The sequence below is a fragment of the Varanus komodoensis genome, unplaced genomic scaffold (genome assembly GCF_004798865.1).
Source record: "Varanus komodoensis strain SLA01 unplaced genomic scaffold, ASM479886v1 scaffold4, whole genome shotgun sequence".
NCBI lineage: Eukaryota > Metazoa > Chordata > Lepidosauria > Squamata > Varanidae > Varanus > Varanus komodoensis.
Window position 1 is genome coordinate 56,559,291 of NW_025335941.1, and position 25,849 is coordinate 56,585,139.

Here is a 25,849-nt window from a genome sequence, read left to right on the forward strand (position 1 = left end):
ATGTTAACTTCAAGCAAGCAAAAAGTGTGCTTAAGAGACAAGTAGCTGGGCTTAGATATGCTGCTCTAAGCCCATCAACTTCCTCTTGGATTCAAGAGCTTTTATGGCGGTCCTGTGCAGTAGTAACATCTTGCTGGGATAAATAACCTGCCAATCTCCAGATGTCTTGGGTGCTCCTTATTCAATAACAGTGAAGACTATTTAATTTTTTTATAGACCTGGAAGTAATGAAGCCTTTAATAGAAGATGATAATTCAGACACTGATGATTATGAAAATGAATTGTTGCCACCCGAGAAGAAATACCAACTCGATAGTGAAGAGGACATTACGTATGTACTGTATCCCCACTTTAAAAACAAAAGGCATTTAAAAATAATCCTATACTTCCTTTTAGTCTTCTCTCTGGCTGCAGAAGATTAGTCCTCTGGGATGTAAATGTGCCAGCCACTTTGCACAGCGCTGGTTTATAGGTGCTATTATGTTTTTTCCCTACCTCAGGTTTGTACAGACACTCACCCATCTCCTCAAAGGAAATATTGGAACTGGACTTCTAGGGCTTCCTCTTGCAATAAAAAATGCAGGCCTTGTGGTAAGTGTTATGGAGTTCCTGGCTGGGATGGGGAGCAATGCTTAAAAACATGCTGCCCGGCGGACTGTCCAGTCCAGCATCCTGTTACATGGTGGCAAAGCAGCTGCCCACGGGATCCCTCACGCAGGGTGGGTGCAAGAGTTCCACCTATCCAGGCTTCTCGGCAACCGGGGTATGCAGGGATACTGCCTCTGATAACGGCGGTGGCCCATAGCCAACATAGCCTCCTCCCTCATGAATCTATCCAGCGCCTTTTTAAAGCCATCCAGATTGATGGCCATCACTACTTTCTGGCACACGGCGTTCCACAGTGTATTCCATCCCATCCCAGCTAGGTTCTACCTGTTGTGGGATGTTTTGGTAGCACACAAGTGGGACCGGCCACAAAATGTTGCCCTGTGAAGTTCTCCTGTTCAGGATTCTATCCATTCATGCCCTTTACCTGGGGTACTCCGTGCCCTCCCCTGGTTTTCCTTGCAATTTTCCATGGCCACGGAACATGCTCAGTTCTCAGTTCTCCTTAGGGTGTTTTTACCTTTTTTTTTTTTTTTTGCACTCTTACTAATTTCATAGTATTCCAAATTTGGGTTACCCCTAGACCTATTTGTGTGTTCCTCTTGTTGTGCTGTTCTAGCTACATTAGGAACGGCACTTGGAGAATGGAAGAAATATTCCCATTTCATTCTGATCTACAGGTTACCTAGCTTCTGAGATCCCACTTCCCACACACTTTTCAAATGTATCCAGTAATAAGGATAAGGAACTTGCATACATGCACCCTCTCCACCCCATTTCTTTGAAAACTAGAGCTTTAACTCCTATATTCTGTAGCTAAACCCAGTTTGGGATCCCTAGAGATAGGAGCTTTAAACTTAGGTGCTGTTCCTTGTGGACTTTTCATGAAAGGCTAGGATAGGAGCTTAGATCTAGTAAGATTTCCACTTATGAACAGTGCATGTGTTCCTTCTTTCATACAGATCGGGCCTATCAGTCTTGTGTTCATTGGAATTGTGTCCACTCACTGCATGCACATTTTGGTACAATGCAGCCAGTATTTATCTCAAAGGTAAGTGCGGAGCTAATTTTGGGGAAAACTTCAGTGCACGAGCCTGCAAAAATCTGTAACTATTATTGTTTCCATGCTGTCTGTGGAGTAGGGGTGGCCCTCTTTTTTACAGCCAGCATGTTTAGTTGCAAGGTTGTGCCCGGCCCATCATGACCCCATGGATAACATTCCTCCAGGCTCTCCTGTCCTCCACCATCCCTTGGAGTCCACCCAAGGCCACACCCGCTGTCCCAGTGACCCCATCCAGCCACCTCATTCTCTGCCGTCCCCTTTTCCTTTTGCCTTCAATCATTCCTAGCATCAGGGTCTTCTCCAGTGAGTTGTTCCAGCCAGCATACAACATTGCAACTTTTACTTTTTTTGGGGGGGGGGTGTGATTCTACAAAGTGGACTGTTGGAGGAAAGCCAATGGGATCACCCATCACCCAGTTGCATTTTTCACATGCTTGTTGTGGACAAAAAAGATAAATTGCAGAAAAAAACTGGGCATTGCAGGCTGGCAGAAGACAATGAAATGGTTGCTTGCTTGCCTGCACTTGGTTGCTGCTTCAGTTTAGTTACTGCCGCATTCCTTCCATTCCCTGGTGCACATGTTTTTTTCTGACCTTTTCTGATCTTGGAAGGATATATCTGTTATCCAGAACTGTGGCCTGATTTCACTTGACTGCTTAATTTGAACTACCTGTAAGCAAATGCTATTTTCTGGGATTCTTAAATAAGGCAAAGCCCATTCTGCAAACATTGATCTTGTTTGCTAATCCTAGATGGAGGAAATAATTGCTGTTTTTCCCTTCCCCATTCTTGTTAGATTGAAAAAAACCTCGTTAGGATATAGTGACACAGTCAGCCATGCGATGGAAGTGGGTCCCTTTGATTCACTACAAAAACGAGCAGCTTGGGGGAGGTAAGTTAATTTCTGCATTAAATCAATTGTCTTTAACACAGAGAATTAACAAGGGGATGATTCAGTTGCTAGTTTAAAAATAAGGCATGTGAGCACAATGCTAGCAGTTGGCTCTCCCTTCTCTCCCACCCTGTGTCTTAAGTCACAAAAGAATCCTGCAAGATAACCATGACCAGGATAAACAAGGCCTGTTTAAAGGAATTAAAGGTGAACTTCTGAGTTAATAAATTCTGAATGTGAGCTCCATTCAGCATCCAGCAGAAGTGATGTGATCATTTTGAAGTACCACCCCTGTTCTCCACTTACCTTGTTCCAATTACCGAACAAAGCAATTCTGGAATAGGAAAACTGCAGGGAAAAAAGGAAAAAGGCACAGTCTTTGAGGCTTGCTGCCTGCTGTGTATTGATAATTGAGAAAGATGGAGACCATTGACCAGCAAAAGAAAATGTGAGAACGGTGGGCTGAGCAGAAGCAACTTTGTGAGGTTTTCATGTTTGCATGTGTTTGCTGCTCTGCTGAATCACTAGTGCCTCGGTGTCTTACTCCTTGAGAACAGGGGAGGGAACCTGTAGTCCCCCCATCATCCTTGACCATTGGGCATGCTGGCTGTGGCTGATGGGAGCTGGGGTCCAACAGCACTGGGAACAACAGAGGTTCCTGGTCCCTGTTTTAGAAGGTCAGAGTAGCTTAAGTGGGGCTCCTGCTGATCCTCCTAGTGAAATGCACACCAGCTTTGCAAGCTCAACTGCTGTTCAGTGTTGCCTGGGAAGAATCAGCCTCTTTCTTTCTCTGTATGCATCTTTATTAGAAGATATGCCTGTCCAGTGACTCCCGTGCATGTGTGAATCTGCTCAGAGGTGCGACTGGGCACATCAGTCCCCCTGGGTCAGAGCAGTGACACAACTGGGAAAGATCAGTCTCAGCTCAACTGGACTTAATTTCTAAGTGAAACAAGCCACGTACTTCTGTTCTGTCACTGTCTGACACACGTTTTCCCGTTCTTTTCACCTCCTCTGCTTCTTTGATCTGGTTCAAATGACACGGTGGGAGGTTGTCATGGGTTATTTAACCTGTAGTGAGCCATGGCTCCTGTGGGCACCATTTTGCACATCCATCTCCTACTTGGGGATTGTCATGCCATGTGTACCAGGTGACTGTAGGTTATATGAAGATAATCCATGGACTATTCTAGGGTTATGCAAAGGTTGTTTAGCCCTCTCATAACTCATATTCACCAGGTTTGCATGACAGGGGTTGATGTACAAAATGGAGCCTCACTGTGGCTTATCGAAGTGTGCAAACTGGGCCTTTGTCAACATGATACAAAACTTTAGGACCACCATCCTTCTGATTTGAAGTGCATTGCCCTGTCAATATAGGTGCTCTAAAATATGATTAAATTGCTGTCTTGCAGAAATAGTTTCATTTGAAAGAATGCGATTTTTTTCAGTACGTTTGGTATGTCCTCAGAATTATTCCCTCTTTGCAAAGCAGACATTGTTTTATTTAAGTGGATTTCTTCTCTTTTATTGTGTCCTTGTAGGTATATTGTTGACTTCTTCCTTGTGATCACACAGTTGGGCTTTTGCAGTGTTTATATTGTGTTCTTAGCTGAAAATATGAAACAGGTAAGTGCAAACTCTTTGGACACGGGAATTCTAGTGTGCAATATTTTCTTCTTATGAAAGCCTCTGTTTCCATAAGACTGGAGTGTTGCGGTGGAGGCAGGGAGACCTTTTTCTGCTTGTCCCCTAGTCCTAGAACCCACTGTGGTCATCCCATTCTTGTTTTCCTGCCATTTAAATTGTTGATTGTGTTATGTGGCTTTATTGGCTTTTAAACTGTTTTGGTACAGGTGGAATGGCTATGGGTTGTTATGGATTGCTTTGTTATTGTTTTATCACAAGGATGTTGAATTTTATTGTTATCTTGATGTTTTATGACAGGCAAAGTTAGTTTTAAATTTGTTTTAAAATCAATTGTTATTTGATATTTTAAAGTATATTCTGTACACTGTTCTGAGAGTTTGCCTAATTGAATGATATAAAATACCGTAAGGAAATGAATGAACAAAATGATTCTCAGCCTAATCTACCTCACAGGGCTGTTGTGAAGGTAAAATGGAGCTACATAAGCTGCCTTGCTTGCCTCACAAGAGGAAAAAAGCCATGATACAAATGCAATGTAATAATACTATTATTATATAGAATCTCATTTATGAAATACTGTTATTTGTTGTCAGTGCTACAGATCAATATGAAACCCTTTATGATATATGTCCATGCTTTGATTTCACTTTTCAAGATTTTAACCCAAAAGATTGAGAAGTCAAAGCAGTATATGGTTGAGGTTTTTCCCTTAGGTTGGTGAAGTGGGAATCCAGCTTTGGAAAGAGAAAAAGAAACTCCAGTTAATAACAGTTTTATTATGCTGCATAGGGATGAATGAACATCTGGAGGGCACCAGGTTGGGGAAGGCTACAATAGAAGATTTGCTTTTTATGGTATTTGGATGTTGGCTTAAATATTAATTTTAACCTGTAGGGGGAGCCAAAGGGACAGCAATTACAGTCTTAGCTGTAATTTCTATTGCTCAGAGGGAAAATGCCTTTTGAAGGGCTCAGGGATTTTTTTGTCTACTACACTCAGTTACCCACGCTAACAAATTATGAATCACTGCAACATCTTCATTGTCTACCTCTGTTGAAAACAAGGCTGCCTTCCTGCTTGGCAGTGTCCTTTGTGCACTGAAGAGATGTTTAATTGTGCTTCTGGCTTCATCCTTTGCTTGGTCCCTGGTGAATTGTAATGTTGGAAGAGAGAAACTTTGTTCCTTCTAGTTTTTCTAATGTAGAGAAAGGCAGAGGAAACGGCAGGGGTCTTAAGGTTGGTGGATGCATCTGGAATGTTAAAAGAGTGCTGTGGGCACTCTTACAAAATGGCTGCCGTGGGATGGGCTTGCCCATTCATAACACGGCTGTCAGGGTGAGCACAGTATTCACAAAAGAGATGTTTCCCTAAAGTCACACTGTTGAGATCAAGAAAACATGTCTTTCCCAAGAACAGATATATACGCAGTGGCATGAGCTCTGCTCAAAACACAAAATGACTCCTTTCAACCCAGACTGAACACTGAAAAACAATCCTTATACAAAAATTTGCCAGTTACCCATATGGGGGATGCTCCAAAACTTGGCAAATTATTCTTACGATCTGGGAAGGTTGTCCTTGTTTAATGCTGGTGGCTATTTGGCCACGAAGTCATGTTTCTGTTAGTAGCAAGTTGTCCACCTCTGCTCTGACTCCCACTAGCCCTAGGCAGAAGAGCCAGGGATGAGGACTGATGGGAATTCTTGACCAGCACACCTGGAAGGCCACCAGTTGACTACCCCAGTGAAGATGGAATTCTTCAGTGCCATTCATGTGCAAACAAATCAGTTTAAAAACCTGTGTGCCAATCCTAGCAGTATCTTCTGAGTTGCTAACCCACATGGCAAACAAAATTTAGGTAGGACAAAACAGCTGGGAAAGCAGCTTGGAAAAAGACTAAAACTATTCAAATAGTTTATTGCTAATTTCCAAGAAAGGAAGTCTCCTTGGAGATGGGCACAAACACAGTGGAACATGCTTATAACTTCTTAAACTGTGGCTATCAACAGCATGAATAAGGCAATTTTTAAGTTAGGTTCTTTGTTTTGCCAAGTAACTTCCACTTTCATACTGTGGGTGGGCAGGAGCTTGCTGGCAGAAGGTAAAGGCAAGGAGGTAATGTTTACCATGGCCCGACGCAACATGACTTTCAAGTAGTGACGCACGGGAGGAAATTGCCATGGCTTCAAAGTGATGGTGACCGAGTGTTTGGAGACGATGATGATATTAAGGCTGACATTGCGAAGGAGAGTAGGTTAGGCAGAAGATGAGTCATGTATCCAGATCATCTTATTGCAATCAGTAGTAAACTGTTACTCTGCCCTAGAAGATATGTGGAGGAGGGATGGGGGTGTGCTGCTCTTTCATGTTTTTGTTAACTTCTTTGGCCGATTTTGTGTCGAACTGCTTAGGGTATCTTGAGAATTTTAGGCTCTTGTGGTGCAACTTCTACATCAAATGCCAAGGTGATGAAATAATAGGCCATCTGTTTGTGAAGTTTTCAAAGTGCAACTACTTTGCATTGCGTTCTGGGCCACCGAGTCTACATGATCAACTGAGTAGGGAGTAGAAAATGAGCCCCTGCTTTATTCAATGGATTGGTTGTATTAATTGATTTAAAAAACCTTTTGCAGTACAATCCTATGCATGTCTACTCAGAAGTAAGTCCCATTGAGTTCAGTGGGAATTATTGCCAGGTAAGAGCAGATGGGATTGCAGCCTTAATTAAAAGGCATCACTGATTATTTGCACAATGTTTTTAGATATTTTTTAAACATTCAATCTACTTTGACACAAGTAGTCAGTGCCCACCAGTAGCAGTTCTTAAGAGGCTAGAAGAGGCTCCCTCTACCCTTCTTGTTCCTTGCTCTCATACGGGAGGTACTGGGCCTCCAGTTCATGTGATAGTCTCAAGTCTGATCGCTGACACCTGCGGGGGCTGGAGAAATTCCCTCCTGAAACCCTGCAGAGCTGCTGCCAGTTCGTGTTGACCTCCCTAGGCGATATGAACAGGAGTCTGTATAATGCAGTTTCCCAAGTCCTAGGAGGGACTAACTCTGTCAGAAAGTGTGGCACAGGTGCATGCGTCGAAAGAGTGTACACTTGCTGTCCTTTCTCATGCATTCAAAGCCACAAACCTTTCCTTGCAAAGCGTTCTTTATTGACCAAAGCACATAAACATCCAGAATGGATGTCTGAGCACGCGCAGAGTTGTTTGTTGAACCCAATCCATTACTTACCTCCAGGAACTCTCCTTATGAGCACGCCTGCCCCCATCCCTTTGGGAGGGGCCTTCTGAGCACAAGCATGCCTCCTCTCTGTGCACCAGTCCTCGAGCTGGGCCACGCTCCTCACTGACGATGCATCACGGGGTCTGGAGCTGGGCCCACCTTGTCTGAGAAACTCCCCTGCTCCAAGTCCCCACCTACCAACTGTATGTTTTGATTATGCCCAGAGACAGCCTGCCCACCTGGGAAGTTTGGCCTTGAGATAAGCATCTCCACTTCTCTCACCTCAGAATCTCAGGACGGCCCACATTCCCAGGCTGCCTTCTGCACGTCTCCTGCTTCTTCTGAGTTTTCACGAGGTCAGCCAGCCGCCCTAGAGAATGTGCGTCCAAAGCAGCCACCTTCTCACTGCCAGCACTTTCCTTCCTAGAAGTTTACTTTGTTGTTCATAAGAAAACATAACACAGATTTAATGGATCAAACTTCAGTTTGATTGATGAAAGTTTATCTGGAAGGCAACCATACAGGAGTTAAACAGTGCAACTCAGTGCACAGAATCCATGTATATAGAGACATTGCAGGATTTCATGTGGTTTGTGTGTTTCCGTGGCCTGACTTAAGTCTCATTTCTTAGGCTAAATCCCTGATCAAAAGAGATTGCATGCCATTCTAGATCTTGCAAGGTAGTTCTCACCTTAAACAATACACAGAGAAATGTCTATTTTTATGTGGGGAAATGAGTACAGAAAATAAGCATTTTGGGGTAAAATGTATTGGAAAGTATGAGATTTCTCACAGTTGGAAGCTCTCAGATAAATCAGTGCAGATAATCCCGTGGGATGGAGTTAGGCTTCAGTGCACCCAAACCAATCTGAACTGGACATTGGCTGATTTGTGCGATCACATATATAGTAGGCATGGACGTGTACTACTTATTTGATGCTTGGGATGACCATCACAGTCTGTGGAAGAGCTCTAGATAAGATATCCAGAGCAAAGCCAGCCAGAGCAAAAGATCTAGCCATTTAGCCTTTATTGATATCACAGTATTTTATGCATGGGCCTGGGGTAATTCATCTAAATTGTTTTGAATTGCAGCTTTTGCTGCACAACACCCATGTGTTGCTTGGTGTGCTGATACTGCACACCAGCCAATAGCATAAATTCCTCACCAAGTGGCCCCTTCCATCAGAACTGAAAACGGGACCAATAGAATATGTATAACCTCTGCTGAAAGGTACCAGATTCTCCTATAATGTTTCTACCTCCCAGAAGAATTCTTCAGATATTTATTTATTTTGATACCACTCAGTAGCCGGGCTTTCTGGGCAGTTAACAACAAATAATTATTAGGTGTCCCTTTGAAGCAGACAGGAGGAACAAAAGTGAGTAGGATTATTGCGGGGTGGGATAAGGACCAGTCTAGTAGTGCAGGCCAGTGGCATCCTTGGCAAGCAAGCTGTCGCCCTTGGTTGGCTGACTGGTCCACGGATGACGGACTAAGGGCAGACATCACTGTAACACACTTGAGTGTCAGCCCCGCTGAACACAGCAGGGATGTGCTTATATCATACAAAGGACCGGTCTACAAGAAAACTTTGGGGCGGAGAGAACTTTGCATCCTGAACAGGCCTTTATGTATGTGTATTTCTCCAGTACGTCTAATGGGGAAGGCGTATGTTTTTGCACGCCTCTCCCTTATAAAATTGCATTTGTGTGTGCATCTGTTGTTGATTCTAGGCATTCTGAAAAGTGCAGATAACATCATACAACTGCATTCTGGTTCAGGGGCAGGTTAAGGAAGTGTGAATTTGGTCTGTTCACCTTAACATGTGAAGTCAACATACTTCTTTCCCATTCCTTAATGCCAGGATCTTTTAGGTGGGGAGGGGTAGGAAGAAGTAGCAGGATGTCAATTGTGAAAAATCCCTGTTACTGTCTGTGTTAAACATGCAGATCTAACAGGATTTTTAAACATGCAGATCTAACAGGATTTTTAAAAATCCGGTCTTTATGGGAATGCAGTGGTCAAATTTCAAGATACTAAGGTCTTATATGGCCCCTGACTACATAGTGCAAACATGATTTTCATATCCTAGCAACACCTTTGTACATATCTCAGTTCTATGGAATCTCTCCAGTTTGGGGAGCTGCTTTTTAACTGCAGGAGTTCAGGAGCTGAATGCCACTGAAGACATAAAAGCACTCTGAGATCGTCTCTTTATGTTTGAATATTAAAACCTCTTGCATTGTTAATAACCTGTTCTTTATAGATACTATCTTTTCTTGCAGGTTTTTGAAGGGGGTGTTGTAAATGCATCTGTTGTGATGAATTTCACAGGAAGCAGCAGCCCCTCCCACAAATGGACCATTGATTTGCGGATATATATGTTGTGTTTTCTGCCCTTTATAATCCTCTTGGTCTTCATCCGTGACCTGAAGAGTCTGTCTGCATTCTCTTTCTTAGCAAATGTATCTATGGCCATCAGCCTTGTAATTATTTATCAATATGTTGTTCAGGTGAGTAAGCAATTGACGCCATACATTTTAACCTACATTTTCATACTTGGTGGTTACCTCTTGGCTTTCAGTTGATATCCATTTAATCCTGGATTTATATGCATTCAGATCAATCAAATATATTTATTTATGTGGAAATAATACTGAAAGACTGTCAGCTTAATTTCTCACCTGCCTACATTCTAGGTATGCTGAACTTTTCAGTCACCTGTTGCATTTGTGTAGGTTACAGTGAATGTCCACAGCAAAGATTAGAGACAATAATACCGGCAGCTCTGCATGATGCATCTGGTGAGAAGCCAAAACTAACAGTGGTAAAGGACAATGACCTTTAGCTGATTTGTCCACATTCACTCATCTGTTGTCTAAAGGTCATTGCGATTCGCAAGCTCCATAACTTTGGAGATGCGTCATGCTGCGTAACCTCCTCTTCCCTTGTGCTTCTTCCCAACTCCTGCCTCCACTGGATAATGTGCTTGGCCACATTGCGCCGTAAGAGTGCAAGCTTTTCTCCTTGCTTGTGTATTTCCCTGCTCTCTGTATGATTGGATGTTGTGTTTTGGGTTAACTGTGGTGAAACGCAGTCACAACCCAACTTCTGGCATTGGATGTATTGCAGGAATTTAGTCCTCGTGTGGGCATTCGAAATTGCTTGGTACATGCAAGTTGTCCAACTGTTCTCCATACAAGAAACTCATCATTTTCTTCCTAATGCAATGGGCTGAATTACTATTAAAAGGCAAGAGTGACTGTTGGCTACTTCTGTGTCTTCTCTTGCTTGATCATGCCTTAATGGTTGGATAATGCCAATGCACTATGCATGGACCTTCCCTGGGAACAGTTCAGAAATATCAGATGGCCCTGTGTTTGGGGTCATCAGTCAGGACTCATAGTAGTCCAGTTTTCATGCCAAATTCATCATCTTCCAGTTTGTTTTAGCCTCAGTTCAAAGTGCTGTTAAAAAAAAAAGCACACGCAACTTGAGTAGCTCAAGACTAGTGCATGCTGAGAATTGTCTCCTTTCCTATGAACTGACTTGAGATCTGCTCTGAGACCTTTCAACAAATACTGTTGGAGAGGAGGAGGAGGATAATAGCATTTTAGCATTGGAAGGGATCTTGGGAATCAACTAGTTCAGCTCTTCCTTTTGAAGTTCAACCCCCATCAGATCCAGCCAGCATGGCCAACATCTGGGGATGCTGGGGGCTGTAGTGCAGACTTAATCCAAACCCTCCCAACCCAGCTTGCAGCTGGAGCGTTCCCTGCCAGATGATCATCAGCCTCTGCTGAAACAGCTCCAGTGAAGGAGAGCCCGCCACCTTCTAAGGCAGCCTGGTCCCCTGCTAGCAGAACACCGAGCTGCGCCCTGCTCTCCTGCCACTTCCACTCATTAGTTCCAGCAGTGCTCTTCGGAGCATCAAAAGGGAGGGCCTCTTCAGTGGTGAAGCCTCAACAAGAAAATACCCTCCCAAAGATGAGCCCCATCTTTGCCTGCATTTAAATGGGCTTTTAAGTCTATTTTATTCTGGCATGCATTGATTGTCTATAAGTAAGAGAAGAAGTCTGTTAAGGATGGTTACTCATGAGAGCTAAATAGCAACTCTAGATTCAGTAATAATTAGTACTGGACTCCTATTTGCTGGGAGAAGGGACAATTGCCTTTAAGCCTGGCTTTCAGAAATATCTGTCTGACTATATGTCTGCTAGACTAGATGGGCCCAAGAGCCTTACTTAGGAAGGCTGTGTTATCTATTTATTGATTAATCAATTGATTGATCTATCTATCTATCTATCTATCTATCTATCTATCTATCTATCTATCTATCACATTTGTATGCCACCCAATAGCCAGAGGCTCTCTGGGTGGCTCACAGCACAACACACACACACACACACACACACACACACACTGACAATAATGAGCAAACCATAAAACATAATAGAATTAAAATACAATATAAATGCAACCATATAAATAGGAACAGGAGAAAAATAAACCCAATATAACCAATAATGGCAAGCAATGAAACAATAAACCAGCAGCAAATTGATAATCCAGTCTAAAAACACATTGGACTGCTATGCCTTTGGACCTTGCTCCCACAATAAGTCTTGACAGTCAGTTGGCTGAAACAGGCAGCTGTGGTGGGTGCTTGTAGCCCTTTTACTTGAAGCGGCCGCTGGTCTTAAACGTGCCAGGAAGTATTGGGTGATCCTTGTCCTCACAATGATGTCTTTTTCCAGGGTTTGCCTGATCCTCGAAAATTGCCTCTGGTGGCTGGCTGGAAGAAATTTCCACTTTTCTTTGGCACTGCAGTATTTGCATTTGAAGGAATAGGAGTGGTAAGTATTGCTTTAGAACAGGGCTGAAGAACCTTTTTCAGTTTGAGGCCGAAATTCCAATCGGGGAAAGGCTTCTGGGGCCATATTTCATCTGTGGACAGGACCAGATGGAGATGTTTACCAATTTTATGTTGACTCAGATGCATGGAGGACTGAATCACTCGTCAACACTTTTAAATACCATTCCATCTAAAGGGCTACTCAGAAGCAATCGCAAGAGTCTTCAGAAGTAAGGAGGACTGCCTTGCTCAACAGCTTCCTCCCTAAATTTCTACTGTTCTCCCCAGTGGGGGAAAGTTCTCTGATCAACTGCTGAGCACAGCTAAGAGCTTTCTTCTGCTGGAAGAACAAGTTTGAGGAGTTCACTGGTGGACTGGATGGGAAACACCCACTGGCCAGATGTGGCTCACAGGTTAGGGTTTCCCCAAACCTACTTTAGAATGAAGCCTATGTGAAAAGTAATGACGGCTCAAATCCATTTAATGGCTTCCTGCTTCTTAATGGCCTTGAGATTTCCAAGCCTGTACAGTGGTACCTCGGCTCACAAATGCCTTGGTTCGCGAACAAATCGGGTCATGAACAAAAATTTCTGAAAAATTTTGACTTGGGTCGCGAACATCACTTTGGGTGGCGACCAAGATCGCAGTGGGGAGATGGCCACGATCGCAGTTCCGTTCGTGCAGGGAAGGTGTGCGTGATCAGAGGTGCGCTGCTGCGGGAAAGAGAGAAGCAGCAAAGCAGAGCCGCGGGGGAGATGGCCGAGATTCCGCCTGTCTTTCCTGCAGGAGCTGCCTCTGATCAGGCACGCCTTCCCTGCACAAACGGAACTGCGATCGCGGCCATCTCCCCACCCCAGCGCACCGTTTGCGCCCATCTCTCCCTCCCCCAGTGTGCCTGCGAGCACGGCCATCTCTCCCTTCCACCCCCCAGCACGTCGGGATGACGGGCACCTGCAGGGATGACAGGTGCGATCTTGGTTGTGCTGGGGGCGGGGGCAGGGAGATGGCCGCGCTCGTGCTTGGGGGGTGGGGGGAGATGGCCGCGATCTTTGTTGTCACTTTGCTTCACATTTTTCTGATTTAAAAAATGGCTACAGAACGGATTAACCTTATTTACATTGAACCTTACGGGGAAATTTAACTTGGCTCACGACCAGTTTGGGTCATGACTAGAGTCCTGGAGTGGATTAAGTTTGTGAGCCAAGGTATGCCTGTATGAGGAAGATTGGTAGTGGGCAAGAGCAGACAAGAAGTAGATGGGGGGGGGGACTGTTTATGTACCTAATATTCTCCCTTGCAATGCTTTTCCACTTGATTTGCTATTTAAAAAAAAAAGCCAAGCTTTTTATTAAAAAGAAGCTGGTGAATGTGTAGAAGTGCTGCTGAGGAGAAATCAGAAGCGCAACTAGAATGATCAAACAGCTTCCCTATGAGGAAATGTGACAGTAGCTAAGATTGTTTAGCCTAGAAGAGAGGCCAGTAAGGAGACACATGATTTATTTATTTATTTATTTATTTATTTAAAAGCTTTTCCATCCTGTCCCCTACAAATGCCTTAGGACAGCTTACAATAAATGAGGACGACTTGGGACGGCTTACAATAACAACATGATAAAAGTGTACAGAATTATGCATGGTGTGGAGGAAATAGGAAGATCTTTTTTTTCAGAGTACTAAACTCAAATGATGTTATCCCATGAAGCTGATTGGTGGGAGATTCTGGAGAGATAAAAGGAAGAAACTCTTCCCACGGCACAAAATTAAACCATGGAATTAGCTCTTACTTAAGATGGAGCAATGACCACCAATTTGGATGGATTTAAAATGGGATTGGACACATTCATGGAGGAGAAGGCTATCAATGGCTATTGGCCCTAATAACTATATGCTACCTATAGGTGTGCCCCTGTACAACAATTATTGGAGAACTGAGTGGCAACAGTGGTCTTGTGGAATGCTGGACAACTGGTTGGCTATTGTGTGAGCAAAATGCTAGGCTGGATGGATTTTTGATCTGGTCCATCTGATGTTCTTGGAAGAAAAGGTTAAGTGCCCTTTTCCTTGCTAGACTGAGAATCTCATAGCTGCTGTTGGAAGCCTATTTCCACCTAGCACTTTATGAACACAGATGGCCTTGTACTTTTAACCAGTCCAGGAAGTCTTGTGGCTAATGGGGTGGGATAAAAATCTAATAAATACATTTAGGTTTGTTTTTACTTTTGACCATCCTGGAGTTAAGTTTCAACAATGTAAGTCAAGAAGTTGCATTGGAAGACTGGATTTAAGGAAAATCCAGCTTTGAGGACTTGCATTTGCCAATGGCCAAAGTTCCTCTTTCCTTCCACTTGTTGAAATCATAGAAACATAGATAGTAGAGTTGGAAAGGGGCCAGAAGGCCATCGGGTCCAAGCTCCTGCTATTGCAGGACACTCAGTTACACCATCCCATTTAGATGACTGTCCAAATGATGGAGTTGGTTTTAAAATGCTAATTCCATTATTATTATTATTATTATTATTATTATTATTATTATTATTATTATTAGAACATTTCTATGCCGCCCCTTGCCGAAGCCTCGGGGCGGCTTACAACACGATAAAATACAATACAATACCAAAATAACAATATAAAATTAACATTAATAATATAAAATAAATAAAAAATATAAACGATATAAAGAAGTTATAAAAGAAAAGTTATAAAAGAAGAGAAAAGAAGTCGCCCTGGCCAGATAAATAAGTAAATATTGTTAACAATTAAAGTGATGTTTAAAATGACGTTTATTGTATCTCAAGGGGCATCATGGGGCTTCATGTTAGACATGGAACATGGAGAGCTATGTCTAACTTGCTTTTTTTTTTTTTTTTTTTAAATTAGGACTGGAGGCATTTGTCCCCACCTTCACACATACATTTTTCTTCAGGTCAGCAACTTCCCTTCTGTCATCTTTCCTTGCAGAAAAGTGAAGGGATTTTTTAAGGGAACGAACAAAGGGAAATAAAAGGCAGGATCCAACATTGCACAGCAGTCTCTCAGCTGTTCAGAGCAGATTTGGGAGGACAGGATGGGAGAAGTATTGTTCTGTCAGGAGTTTCCCTTCTGGGGGAAAGCCCCCACTCTATTCGACCCAGGGAAGCATCAGAATGAGGTTCCTTTTGGGCGGAGTTACACATCATGGTGGCAATTCGTGGATTGTTTAAACCAGGAATTGGGGGTACGAGTGATGCATGTAAGTTGTGTGCTTGTTGCTTCCTCTTTTAGTTTAGTTAATGACCCTGGAAGGCTCCACTCCTGGACAGTTTTGTGATGTGCCAAACCTGGAAGCTCTGGGTTCATTATCTAGAGTTAAACTGTTCATAGTCTCTGGGATGACCTTGGATTGTGGGACCCATAAACTGATCAGAGGCGTTCTTGGCTTAATTAAAAGTGGAAAGAAAATGGCACATGTGGGGCATGCAATTTCTTGGGTTGAACAACCCAAGAAATTGCTCCCATAGAGTACAGAGGAGGTTATTTAATAGAGTAGATAAAAGGGATTTTTTTTGCTTAGATTTACTTTACCATAGTGCAGGTTTACTTTATTATTTATGTGTTTTTACTTTATAACTTATAAAGAAGAAGTAGTCAAAGAAATCAAACATCTCATATTTTTTGTTCAACTGAGTCAAGCAGTAGCACTCTATTGGGACTATTGATAAATATCTATTTGATATTTATCAAATGTCAGCTGGAAAAACAGCATGCCAGTCTTGCTCCTTCGCATGTAATATTGCAATTTTGTTTGAACTGAGTTAAATAAGAGCAGATTATTTTTGAAACGTGTTAATGGTTATATTCTTCAAAGTTTTTGAGTAAAACCATTGCTAATTAATAGTATCAGCATGTCTATTGAGAATTGGGATTTGCTTCTACAATATTTTGGCAGTAGGCAAAATTTGTTGCATGTTAATTCTGTACAGGTGCAATTTAAGCTGGGAGTGTATTGTGCACATTTTTGTACAGAGGCTGTGGCTGTCCTGCTTCTAATGTGTAAGATGGTGTTGCAGTGTGCTCTTAAAATTGCTAAAATGGATGGAGTGGAGGGCTGATTTTAGCTTTGAAGTCAAGGTCAGTGATCCTTACATCCTAATGAAAAGTGAACTTTTCAGTCTTCCATTGTTCTTTACCACCAGTAGGCATTTTTTGGAACTGTTGAGCTAAGCAAAGCAAAAATATTTCATTTCTTTTAGATGTGAAACTCAGAGGTGAGAAATGAGGCTTCTCCTATTTCTTTAAACAGATATCTTCTCAAAGTCTTTTTTCTTCTTTTTAAAAATTGGGGCTATCTTGGCTTTTCAGAGAGACTGTGAATTTTTTGCATATAGTATGCAATCTTAGAATTTGTTAGCAGCTGCTAAAGGACTCTTCCCCCTCCTTCCTCATCTTTAAAAGAATTGGATTATCATTTTCAAAATGTCACTGACTTGGATCTTGAGAGGTGATGCAAATGATGTTAATGTGGGTGCTTAGAAGTTAAAAGCTACTTCATGTCAGGAATATTTCCCCTTTGGTCAGCTTAACATTCATCCCTTCTAATAACCACCCTCTGTGTGTCTGTCTCTCTGGCTGTCTATGTGTCTGTCTGGCTTGCCTGCCTGCCTGCCATTCCCCCTACCCCACAACATTTTCAGATTAATTACCAGACCATTAATTCTACAGATCATTAATCTGCACTCATCCCCAACTCTCTGTTGTTGGGATCTTTCTGAAGTGCTGCTACCTGTTCAGAGACAGCAGAGTGTGTATGTCTGTGAGCTGCATTGCATTACAGAGAATTGAATGGTTTGTGCTTAGCATCTCAAGCAAGCAAGACCCCCCAGTTTTGGGTGCACGCTTTCCCTTCTTTGTATTCAAATTCAGTTTTTTATTTATACATTGTTTCCTTTCTTCATGTGTTCCAGTTTCAGGCCTTTGGAGCTGTTTCTGGTTGTCCTTTATCTAAAGGGAAGTTGACCAACCTGAGTTTTAGTTCCCCTGTTGCTATTCTTCCCAGCATATGGGAAGTCACCTAATAAGGAATATCTAGGATAACATGTAATAGAAACATAGAAACAGAGCGAGTCAGAAGGGGTCTCCCGGGCCATCTAGTCTGACCTCCGGCACCAGCCAGCTCCGCTCACGACATGCCCACCATGTGGACGTCCAGCCTATCCTTGAACACCCTCACTGATGGGGCCTCAATTATTGAGGCACCGATGGGGCCTCAATAATCCAGCAGGGGCCAGTTTGTGTGACTCTTGTGGCATTGTCCATATAGTGTTGGCTCTTTAGGAAAGATTCCTTCAATGGAGCTGTGTATGTGTGCACATTTTGCTCATTCTTCCAGGAAAACTGCATTTTGAGGTGTTATAGGTAGGTAAGATTTATCCTTCTAGTTTGCACAATGGCTAGCCATAACTTAAACAAAGTACTTTTAACCCTACTCTGAGGAATGGTGTATCTGAACCATAGTTCATCCTTTGATTTCTACTGCCTCAGAAAACACTAGCCATTCCATGTTTATAATTTGTTTCCTAAATGTTAAGCAATTTGAAAAACATGGAGGGAGAAGCTTGAACAAAATGCTCACCTTTCATCCTTGCTTCTGCTTCTCTTGTACATGCCTGCACCTTTCTCTCTCTCCTTAGGTGCTCCCCCTCCAGAATAGAATGAAAGAAAGCGATCGCTTCCCATTGGCGCTCAACATCGGCATGGGAATCGTGATGACCTTGTATATCACACTGGCCACCCTGGGGTATATGCGCTTTGGGGATGAAATCAAAGGCAGCATCAGCCTAAACCTGCCTCAAGATCAGTGGTAAGTAGATTTAACACACCGCACTGTCCTTGATGATCCTGCGCTATGTGCCGAAGAAGTGCATTATAAGTGGACAGCTGCGATAAGTGCAAAATGCAGGACAAGCTGGGTTAGATTTTCCTCCGTCAGACCTGCTTAAGGTAGGCAAATGCAGTGTGTTAGAACCAGTCCTGACCTATCCGGAGATGGTGCTTCGGTAGGGGCTGGCTGCATGCCGAATCTCAGTTTGGTGGAAAACGAAGGCATGAAAGAAGCAAAATAAATACTGCCAAGCTGTTCCTCATACTCCCACTACCCGGCCAAGCAAAGTGCTATAAGTGGGACTGAACCAGACGACTTGATGTTGTAATTTCTGGCTGTGATTTTGAGTGCCGTGTAATTGCTGGTTGTTCCGCACAGTGGTGTCGGGCATGAAAAGGCATGCAAGGAGTCTTCCTCTTACCCCTCCAGTGTCTAATACTTCTGTTCAAGCTTTTTCTGGGTGAAAGTTGGAGACACACTGGGCCCTTAAGCCCTCAAAGAACCCTGCATCTCCTCACCTCTGGTTTTGCCATGAAAAACCTACATGAGTGTGCTTCCTCGTTGGAAAAGAAGTCAGCTCAGAATAGTGACCAATGCATAATTAGGATGAGCATCTGCCACTCTAACGGAGAATGGGGAATTTGGCCAAGTCTCCACACCAAAGGTGATCCAACGGTTGCAGAAATGCATTACAATTACACTCTCCTGACAGAGGCTGATTGGGAGGACCAGAACAGAGAACCATCCAGGAATGCAGTAGGCAACCTCCTCCTACAGAAAAGTACTCTGGTCTATAATCATTTTCTCGTGCAACGTCAGGCGCTCACTTGCTCCATGTTCTTGTCTGTTGTAAACTGCCTTCCAAAGCTCAAGGAAGCAGTTAGATGGCTTAAATCCAACTGATGTCAGTGGGAGCCACTCTGGGTGTGCTGGATTTCAGCCTTGTGCTATGATCCAAAATGAGACTTTCTGTTGCTGCAATGTAAGCAGTGATCGGCTGGCACTGTGCATCTCTTGCAGTGCCATCCCATTCTGGTCTCCCTGCTGCTATTGCAAACAGCTAAACCAGCTTTCTTTATCTGGCCCTGGCCAGCTGTATGCCCCAGGGAGGCCTGCCAGTGGGCTGTGAGGGGTCCCGACCATTTCTGGTAAGCCTGAAGTGCATGACATCTTGACATGAAGACTCCATGGTGTGCCATCATGGCACCTATAGAGATCTAATTCTCTTTCAGTGCAACTTAGGGTTAGGAGAGCCTTAAGAGAGCCAGTGTGGTGTAGAGGTTAAGGGCATGGGTCTAGGACTCAGGAGATCTGGGTTCTAGTCCCCTCTCAACCATGGAGCCAATTGGGTGACTTTGGGCCAATCACAGACTCTCAGCCCAACCTACCCCCACAGGCTTGTTGGTGTGAGGGTAAGACTGAGAGGAGGAGGAGAAGTCACCTGGAGTTCCTTGAAAAGAAAAGAGGCAGAATATAAATAGAACAAAGAGGCTTATAAGAAGGGGAATCAGAACATGGGAATAAATTGTACCCTTGGTGGCAGTTCCAGGCCCAGTGTTGTGGGATCTTCATGTCCAGGCATCTGCCAAGTCCTGGGTCCCAGCGTGGGTCCTTCCATCCATGCCTGGAGCATCCTATCCCGGAAGCTGCCTTATTCTGGGTGAGCCTCTTGGCTCATTCAGCATTGTTGTCACTGGCCGGACAAGATGGACTAGGCTGGAAGAGTCTCTTCAAGATTTCAGGCTTTCCTGGGAGAAGCTGGGGATCGAACTTGGGACCTTCTGCATGCAAAGCAAGTGCTGTGCCCCTGCGCTACAGCTCTGCTGCTTTCATGCCTTGCCACTGCAGCCTGTTCACTTGTCTTCTTCAAGTAAGGAGCTGCAAGAGAAGCAGTACCTGCTTCTCTCCCTCTCTCTCTCTCTCTCTCTCTCTCTCTCTCTCTCTCTCTCTCTCTCTCTGCAAGATGGTGTGGATTGTGCCAAGAAGAAGAGGGCACTAGCAGTGGAGATGAGGAGGTGAAAATGGTCACACGGAGAGCCTCTTCCAAGCCTTCCCACCCTCTGGTGGATGCTGCACAACCATACAGACAATGTAATGTCTTTGTTTTCCTTTCGGATGAGTCAAAAGCCAGCTCTCGTATTTCGTTCTCTGAAAATTTCCTATCCCTTTTGGGCCGCTATTGCACTTTGAAAGCTGCATGGTCATGAAATGCGATCATGCTTACTGTAGAGGCCTCCTTACCTGGAGGAAGTGTGGGGTGTGATTAGATGGCTGTGCTGCCCTCTTGCGCTGCCCTGCCCCATTTCTAAAAGCGGTGTGGATGTTGCAGCCCTTTGGTGTAGCACTAGCAGGAACTGGCTGAAATCTGACTTTTAAGGACTATGGAACAGTTTGCAGGGTGTTTGCTGAGTATAGCAATACATTTCCTCAGTGATGTTGACAGGAAGGAAGGAAGTAAATAAGTCAATTTGGCTGCACTTAATGAGTTTTTCTAACTTCAAAATTGTGGTGTTGAGTGCTAGAGGGTGTGTTGGTAATACCGCTTTTCTTTCTTCCCATCGTGCGAGGTGCTGCATAGGCCAGAGCCCCCAGAATTGGCAGTGTACACAAACTGAGCTTAAGTAAACAGATGAGCAAGGAATGCTTCTAGTTCCTTTAATTTGCCCCTCCAAAAAAAAAAACCCTTTCTTTTTTCCAGAGATAGTCAGGGAAGATTTTAACCTGCTTGGAAACAGCTACTAAATTAATTGTCAAATGAATCTATTCCGTAAAACACTTTGTTTTAAAATATGAGACTTTAAAAAAGACTTTCCGTGCTGAAAGCCGCTTACTCCATTAGATTGGAAAGGGTTTTTTGCTTTGAAGTCAACCTGTATGTTAAGCTTTGAAGTTTATGAATTAAATCTTTTTTCTTTTTTTAGGTTAAGACTTTGAATAAGCTCTCCCAGCTAGCCTGTATCTGCACTCGGTCCATTACATCTGTTGCAAACAACCTTGTATCTAGCATAAAAGTGTTGCCATTGACAGTAATCTGTTTAGGATATCCAATTTCCGTTATTGGCAATATTACAATAATCTGCCTACTTCTTTTGCTTACCCATGAAAGTCACCTTGCCCTAAGGTGATAGTATGGTGATCAGAGCTATGTTTCCATTCTGGCCTTGCTGTCCAGACAGTAACACTGCTAACAGTGTTGATTGGTACAGACTAGGACTGACTAAACCTCTCCTGCTTATCTGGGCAATTGAAATTAGGAGTAGTAAAAAGATGCTTCTGATTCCCAAAATTAGAGCAGTTTGGATATGCCCTTGGTAGTATCATTTGATTCTGGCAGGTTTGCTAATAGGCTAATCAAGTCTGTAGTGATTTGTGTTTTTATTTATTTATTATTTATTAAAACATTTTTATGCCGCCCCATTCTCCACCAATGCCGTTTAAATTTTATTCCAAGAAAAGATAAATTCAGCAACCTGTGTAAATGTATGCAAATCAAGTTAGCTTGCTTAAAAAGTTCTGCAACTCTTCCATTTTAAAGTCACTTATTCACTGGACATGGAGGATCGGCATGGAACCAATCAGCTGCTATTCTGTCACCTGGCTGCCTTCTGAAACTTCACCTAGCTCTGTTTATGTTATTTCAGTCTGCCCACTGCAGTCATGAGGAATAGAAACTTGCTTGTTTTTTGTTCTTCTTCTTTTTAAAGCAATTCAAATGGTTGAGTTACTGCTGAAAACTCATTGTTAAAGCTAGCTGATTTAGATGGAAGATTGTATCGATCGCGGTCATCACTTGATGGCTGCATTGTCCCCTGTTAGACTGTTCATACCTAGCTAGTTCATCGCTCCCTTCATGAGGTATACTGCAAGGTTTGCTTCTTGGGCCACTTATTGCAAAAAGCATTTTGCATTGTGGCCCTTGAATTCATGCATGCTGAGCCTGCTTAAAAAATCTCCAGGCCTCAAATCTCTCAGATCGCCACTGTACACATTCCATGGTGTTCTGTACGTCTAATTTTTGAAATGACATTCTTACAGCTGCAACAAACCAGAATGGCTGGCTTATTCACTTATTCCCTATATTCACCTTATCCACTGTATTACATTTCTTGCCAACCTAGATCTCTTCCAAATATGATAAGGAGTTGAAATGCCACGGAGGGAGGGGAAAAGGTCAATTTAGTTTTGCAAGTTGGGCTAGATGGAATAAAATACTTTGCAGTAAGGATGATGTAAACATCCCTTTCGGAAATGGAAGAAAAAATTCTTTTCTCTTTTTCTTTTGTGAGAATAATGCATTCCTCTCCAAGAAAACTAACATGTCTGGAAAAGATTTTCTAACTAATTGTCAGATAGAATCCAGGCCCAGTACAGCAGTTATGCAATGGATCAGATGCCAGATCAAATGCCTACATACCTCAGTTGTGGGGGAACTAGGGTAAGAGGGTGCTGTCACCCTCATGCCTTGCTTGAGGCATCCTCTGGACAGTTAGTTGGTCCCTGTGTGAGCAGCATTCTGGACCAGATGGATCCCTGGTCTGATCTGCTGGGGTTCTCGTGTTTAGTATACACCCTTTTGGCTTGAGCCATTAAGAGAAAACTGTCTTCCTGACAGCCAGGACCCTGAGGGTGTGGAATGGGCTTCCCCAGGAGGTGGTTGAGGGCCCATCAGTGCAGGTGTTCAAAGATAGGATGGATGTGCACATGGTGGGCATGTCGTGAGCAGAGCCGGCTGGAGCCGGGGGTCAGACTAGATGACCTGGGAGGTCCCTTCTGACTCGCTCTGTTTCTATGTTGCTATGTTTCTATGTCTTTATGAAAAGGTGAGTGCTGGAGAAGGGGCGGGGGAGATTTGGCACTCGATAAATAGCCTCAATGCAATTCCGTTTGCTTGCAGCAAACTTTGTTTTTTCATTCTCTCGGCAAATGAGGGTTCTGTCCAAATGTTGCTTTTTTCTTTTTTTTGGCAGGCTGTATCAAACGGTCAAGATACTCTATTCCTTTGGGATTTTTGTGACCTACTCAATTCAGTTCTACGTTCCAGCTGAGATCATTGTTCCGGTTGTTGCTGCTAGAGTGCAGGAAAAGCTGAAACTCTTCTGTGAGCTGATGATGAGAATGCTCTTGGTCTGCTTAACCTGTAAGTACAGAGGATAAGTTTTAGTGCTCCTTTGCCAAGCAGTATCTTGGAATTTCAGGATGGAGGAGGCGGAGTCTTGAATTTGGGATTTCAGTTGCATTTCTGGTTTGTGACTCAACTCTTGGACCATAAAATAAGTGAGTGAACAGTGTGAACATGAGCTTGTCAAGGAACGTATGAATTCATGGCATTTGCCAGTCTCTTTTACATTTTGAGATTTGTGCCCTGTCATTGGCTACATTTCATGCATTCTGTGCACTCCTGTAGAGCAGAGTGTGAACTGGCTCTGGGTTTAAATGGTTTGGTGTTTGATCTCATGAGATCTAAACTGCCAGTTGAAATCCAGGCCCAGTTCAAAGTGCCAGTACTAATATTCAAAGCCCTAAATGCTTGGGGCCAGATTATCTGTCTCATCCCATATGCACCTGTGTGGATGCTGAGGTCATCTTTGGGGGTACTTCTCCAAGAGAACCTGGTGGGTACCCGGAGGAGGGCCTTTTTGATTGTGGCACCCTGGTTGTGGAAGGAGCTCCCCACAGAGCTGCACCTGACACCTCCTTTGTATTCTTTTTGGCACTGGTTGAAGACCTTTCTATTTTCTCAGCATTTTAAGAGTTTAATTTTTTAACTTCATTTTTAATATTGCATTTTATTCTGTACTGCTGCTATGCTTCCATGCTGATTCAGTTGCAATTGCTATTGTGGCTTTGTAGTTTTAAGTTAAGGGGCGTGCGTGCATGCGTGGCTTTTGTTAACTGCCCAGAGAGCCTCAGCTATTGGGCGCGTAAAAATGAAATAAACAAACAGTTCGATCTTCTGACTTTTGATCTCATGCATCACTCATTTGAAGATACAGAAGGCATGCAAGGACTCCATAGTGGTCGCACCTTTTTCCTGTCTTTCCAAGGAAAGCATGGCTTCTCTTGGCCCTGCTCTTTCTGACACAGAGGAGCCCCTGTGTGTCAGTCTCTAAGTGCGGAGGCTCGAAGGCACGCAGAGGTCTGATTCCCTACCTCAGATTGCATGCGAGGAGTTGTTTGCTGTTGTGTGTGGTGCTAAAAATATGGCCACATGGTTCCTCCCAGCACACTCTAACCCATCCTTCCCCAACATGATGCCCACTGGATGTTCTGGACTACAAGTCCTATAATTACAGGAGGTGCAATCTAATATATCTGGAGGGCTGCATGTTGGGAAGGCTGCTGTATGCAGGGAATGCATGTGCACATGTGTTGTGGGGCTAGAATGGATGTGCACTTGACACTTGGGTGTTTTAGAAGTCTGCTTTGGGGGGCACACTGTTGTTTAACCTTTCTTTTCTCCCATCCTCTTCCTTAGTCAGAGAAATGGAAAGCACAGTGGAAAGAGCATTTCTCTCAAAGTATGTAGGGCTGCCCGTCGGCTCCTTCACTATGTTAGGACAGGGCAGTAGTACTTCCTCTATATGACCTGGGTCTTAGTGAGCTACCCAGATTGAAGGCGGAAGCAGTGAAGGCACAGACTGAAAAGAGTGTGTGTCTTGGATGAAGCTGCCTTGGGAAGCTCCAAAATGTGCAGACTTCCCTTAATGGATCATATAGCAGGTCTGCAAACCGCACCTGGTGCTAGTGTTGCTCAACCGCAGAAGATCACAGTCAGCTCCTCTGCTCTTGATGGCTTCCATGTCAGTTAAACAGGCATCATCCAAAGTCAAACAACGCAGCTGTGGGCCTGGTTGGTGTCTGGAAGGGAGGCTGCTTGGAAGCTCAGTGTACGTTGCCTTAAGTTCCATGATGGAGGAAACTGAATACAGAAGGCTCAGAAATGAAGGAAACCCATTTTCTAAATCCAAATACTTCTGACTTTATTCTTGAAGCAAAAAGAAAAAGAGATGGGAGCCTTAAACAAATCTGTTTGATCGCTCTGTAGACTCTGCAAACAAGGAATAAACAATGCATATGATTTTGTCCCTTCTCTGTCATTCAAGCCAGCTAAGGTGCTCCTGGGGGTGTAGTTGCACCTTCAGGAGTGGTGTGAGGTGTTTTTTGACTATGTTGTAGTTACAGGGCAGAACGGACAGTCTTAAAAGAAAATAAGCTTCACCACATGCTGCAAGAATTGGAATGTGTTTGTTCAAAGCTTACAAGATGTGGTCATTTCCTTTGGTGTGACACAGATGCTTGACGCAGGTAGCATTCTCAATTATCACTTAGTCTTAGCCGGAGGATATGGGGGATAGGCAAGAGAAATCAAAACAATAGTTCAAGGATTGAAATGGGTTTTAAATTAGATTTGTCTTCCAGTTGAGATTTTGACATTTTAGGCCTGATCTATAAAAGGTTACTCATTAAATTGAGATGGCTATAATGTGTGTGGGATTCTCACATTGCTCATCAATTAAGTGAACATTGATGCTGAGCGGGTTTTAGCAGCATGTAATATCAGTCGTGGCTTCCTTATTTATTGTTAAGAGGTGGAGGCTTTTGGTTTGTTTGTTTGAAAGAGGAGAATCACAAGAGAGGTGAATAGTTTCTTGAGAGTTTCTTGGCCTCCAAGTAAGTTTGTTCAAAAGCTGA

The 25,849-nt window shown here is 43.4% G+C and overlaps 1 protein-coding gene across 1 annotated transcript in view; it reads left to right on the plus strand.

Moving 5' to 3' along the window:
• The first annotated feature begins 252 nt into the window (after window positions 1-252).
• The window catches only part of SLC36A4 (solute carrier family 36 member 4), an 87,688-nt gene continuing 62,091 nt past the window's right edge, over window positions 253-25,849 (plus strand). The window contains exons 1-8 of the mRNA XM_044442352.1: window positions 253-591; window positions 1,569-1,657; window positions 2,466-2,561; window positions 4,106-4,190; window positions 9,731-9,958; window positions 12,203-12,301; window positions 17,967-18,136; window positions 23,125-23,294. Coding sequence (XP_044298287.1) covers window positions 481-591; window positions 1,569-1,657; window positions 2,466-2,561; window positions 4,106-4,190; window positions 9,731-9,958; window positions 12,203-12,301; window positions 17,967-18,136; window positions 23,125-23,294 — 1,048 coding nt within the window. The 5' untranslated portion in view covers window positions 253-480. The remainder of the gene's footprint in view (window positions 592-1,568; window positions 1,658-2,465; window positions 2,562-4,105; window positions 4,191-9,730; window positions 9,959-12,202; window positions 12,302-17,966; window positions 18,137-23,124; window positions 23,295-25,849) is intronic.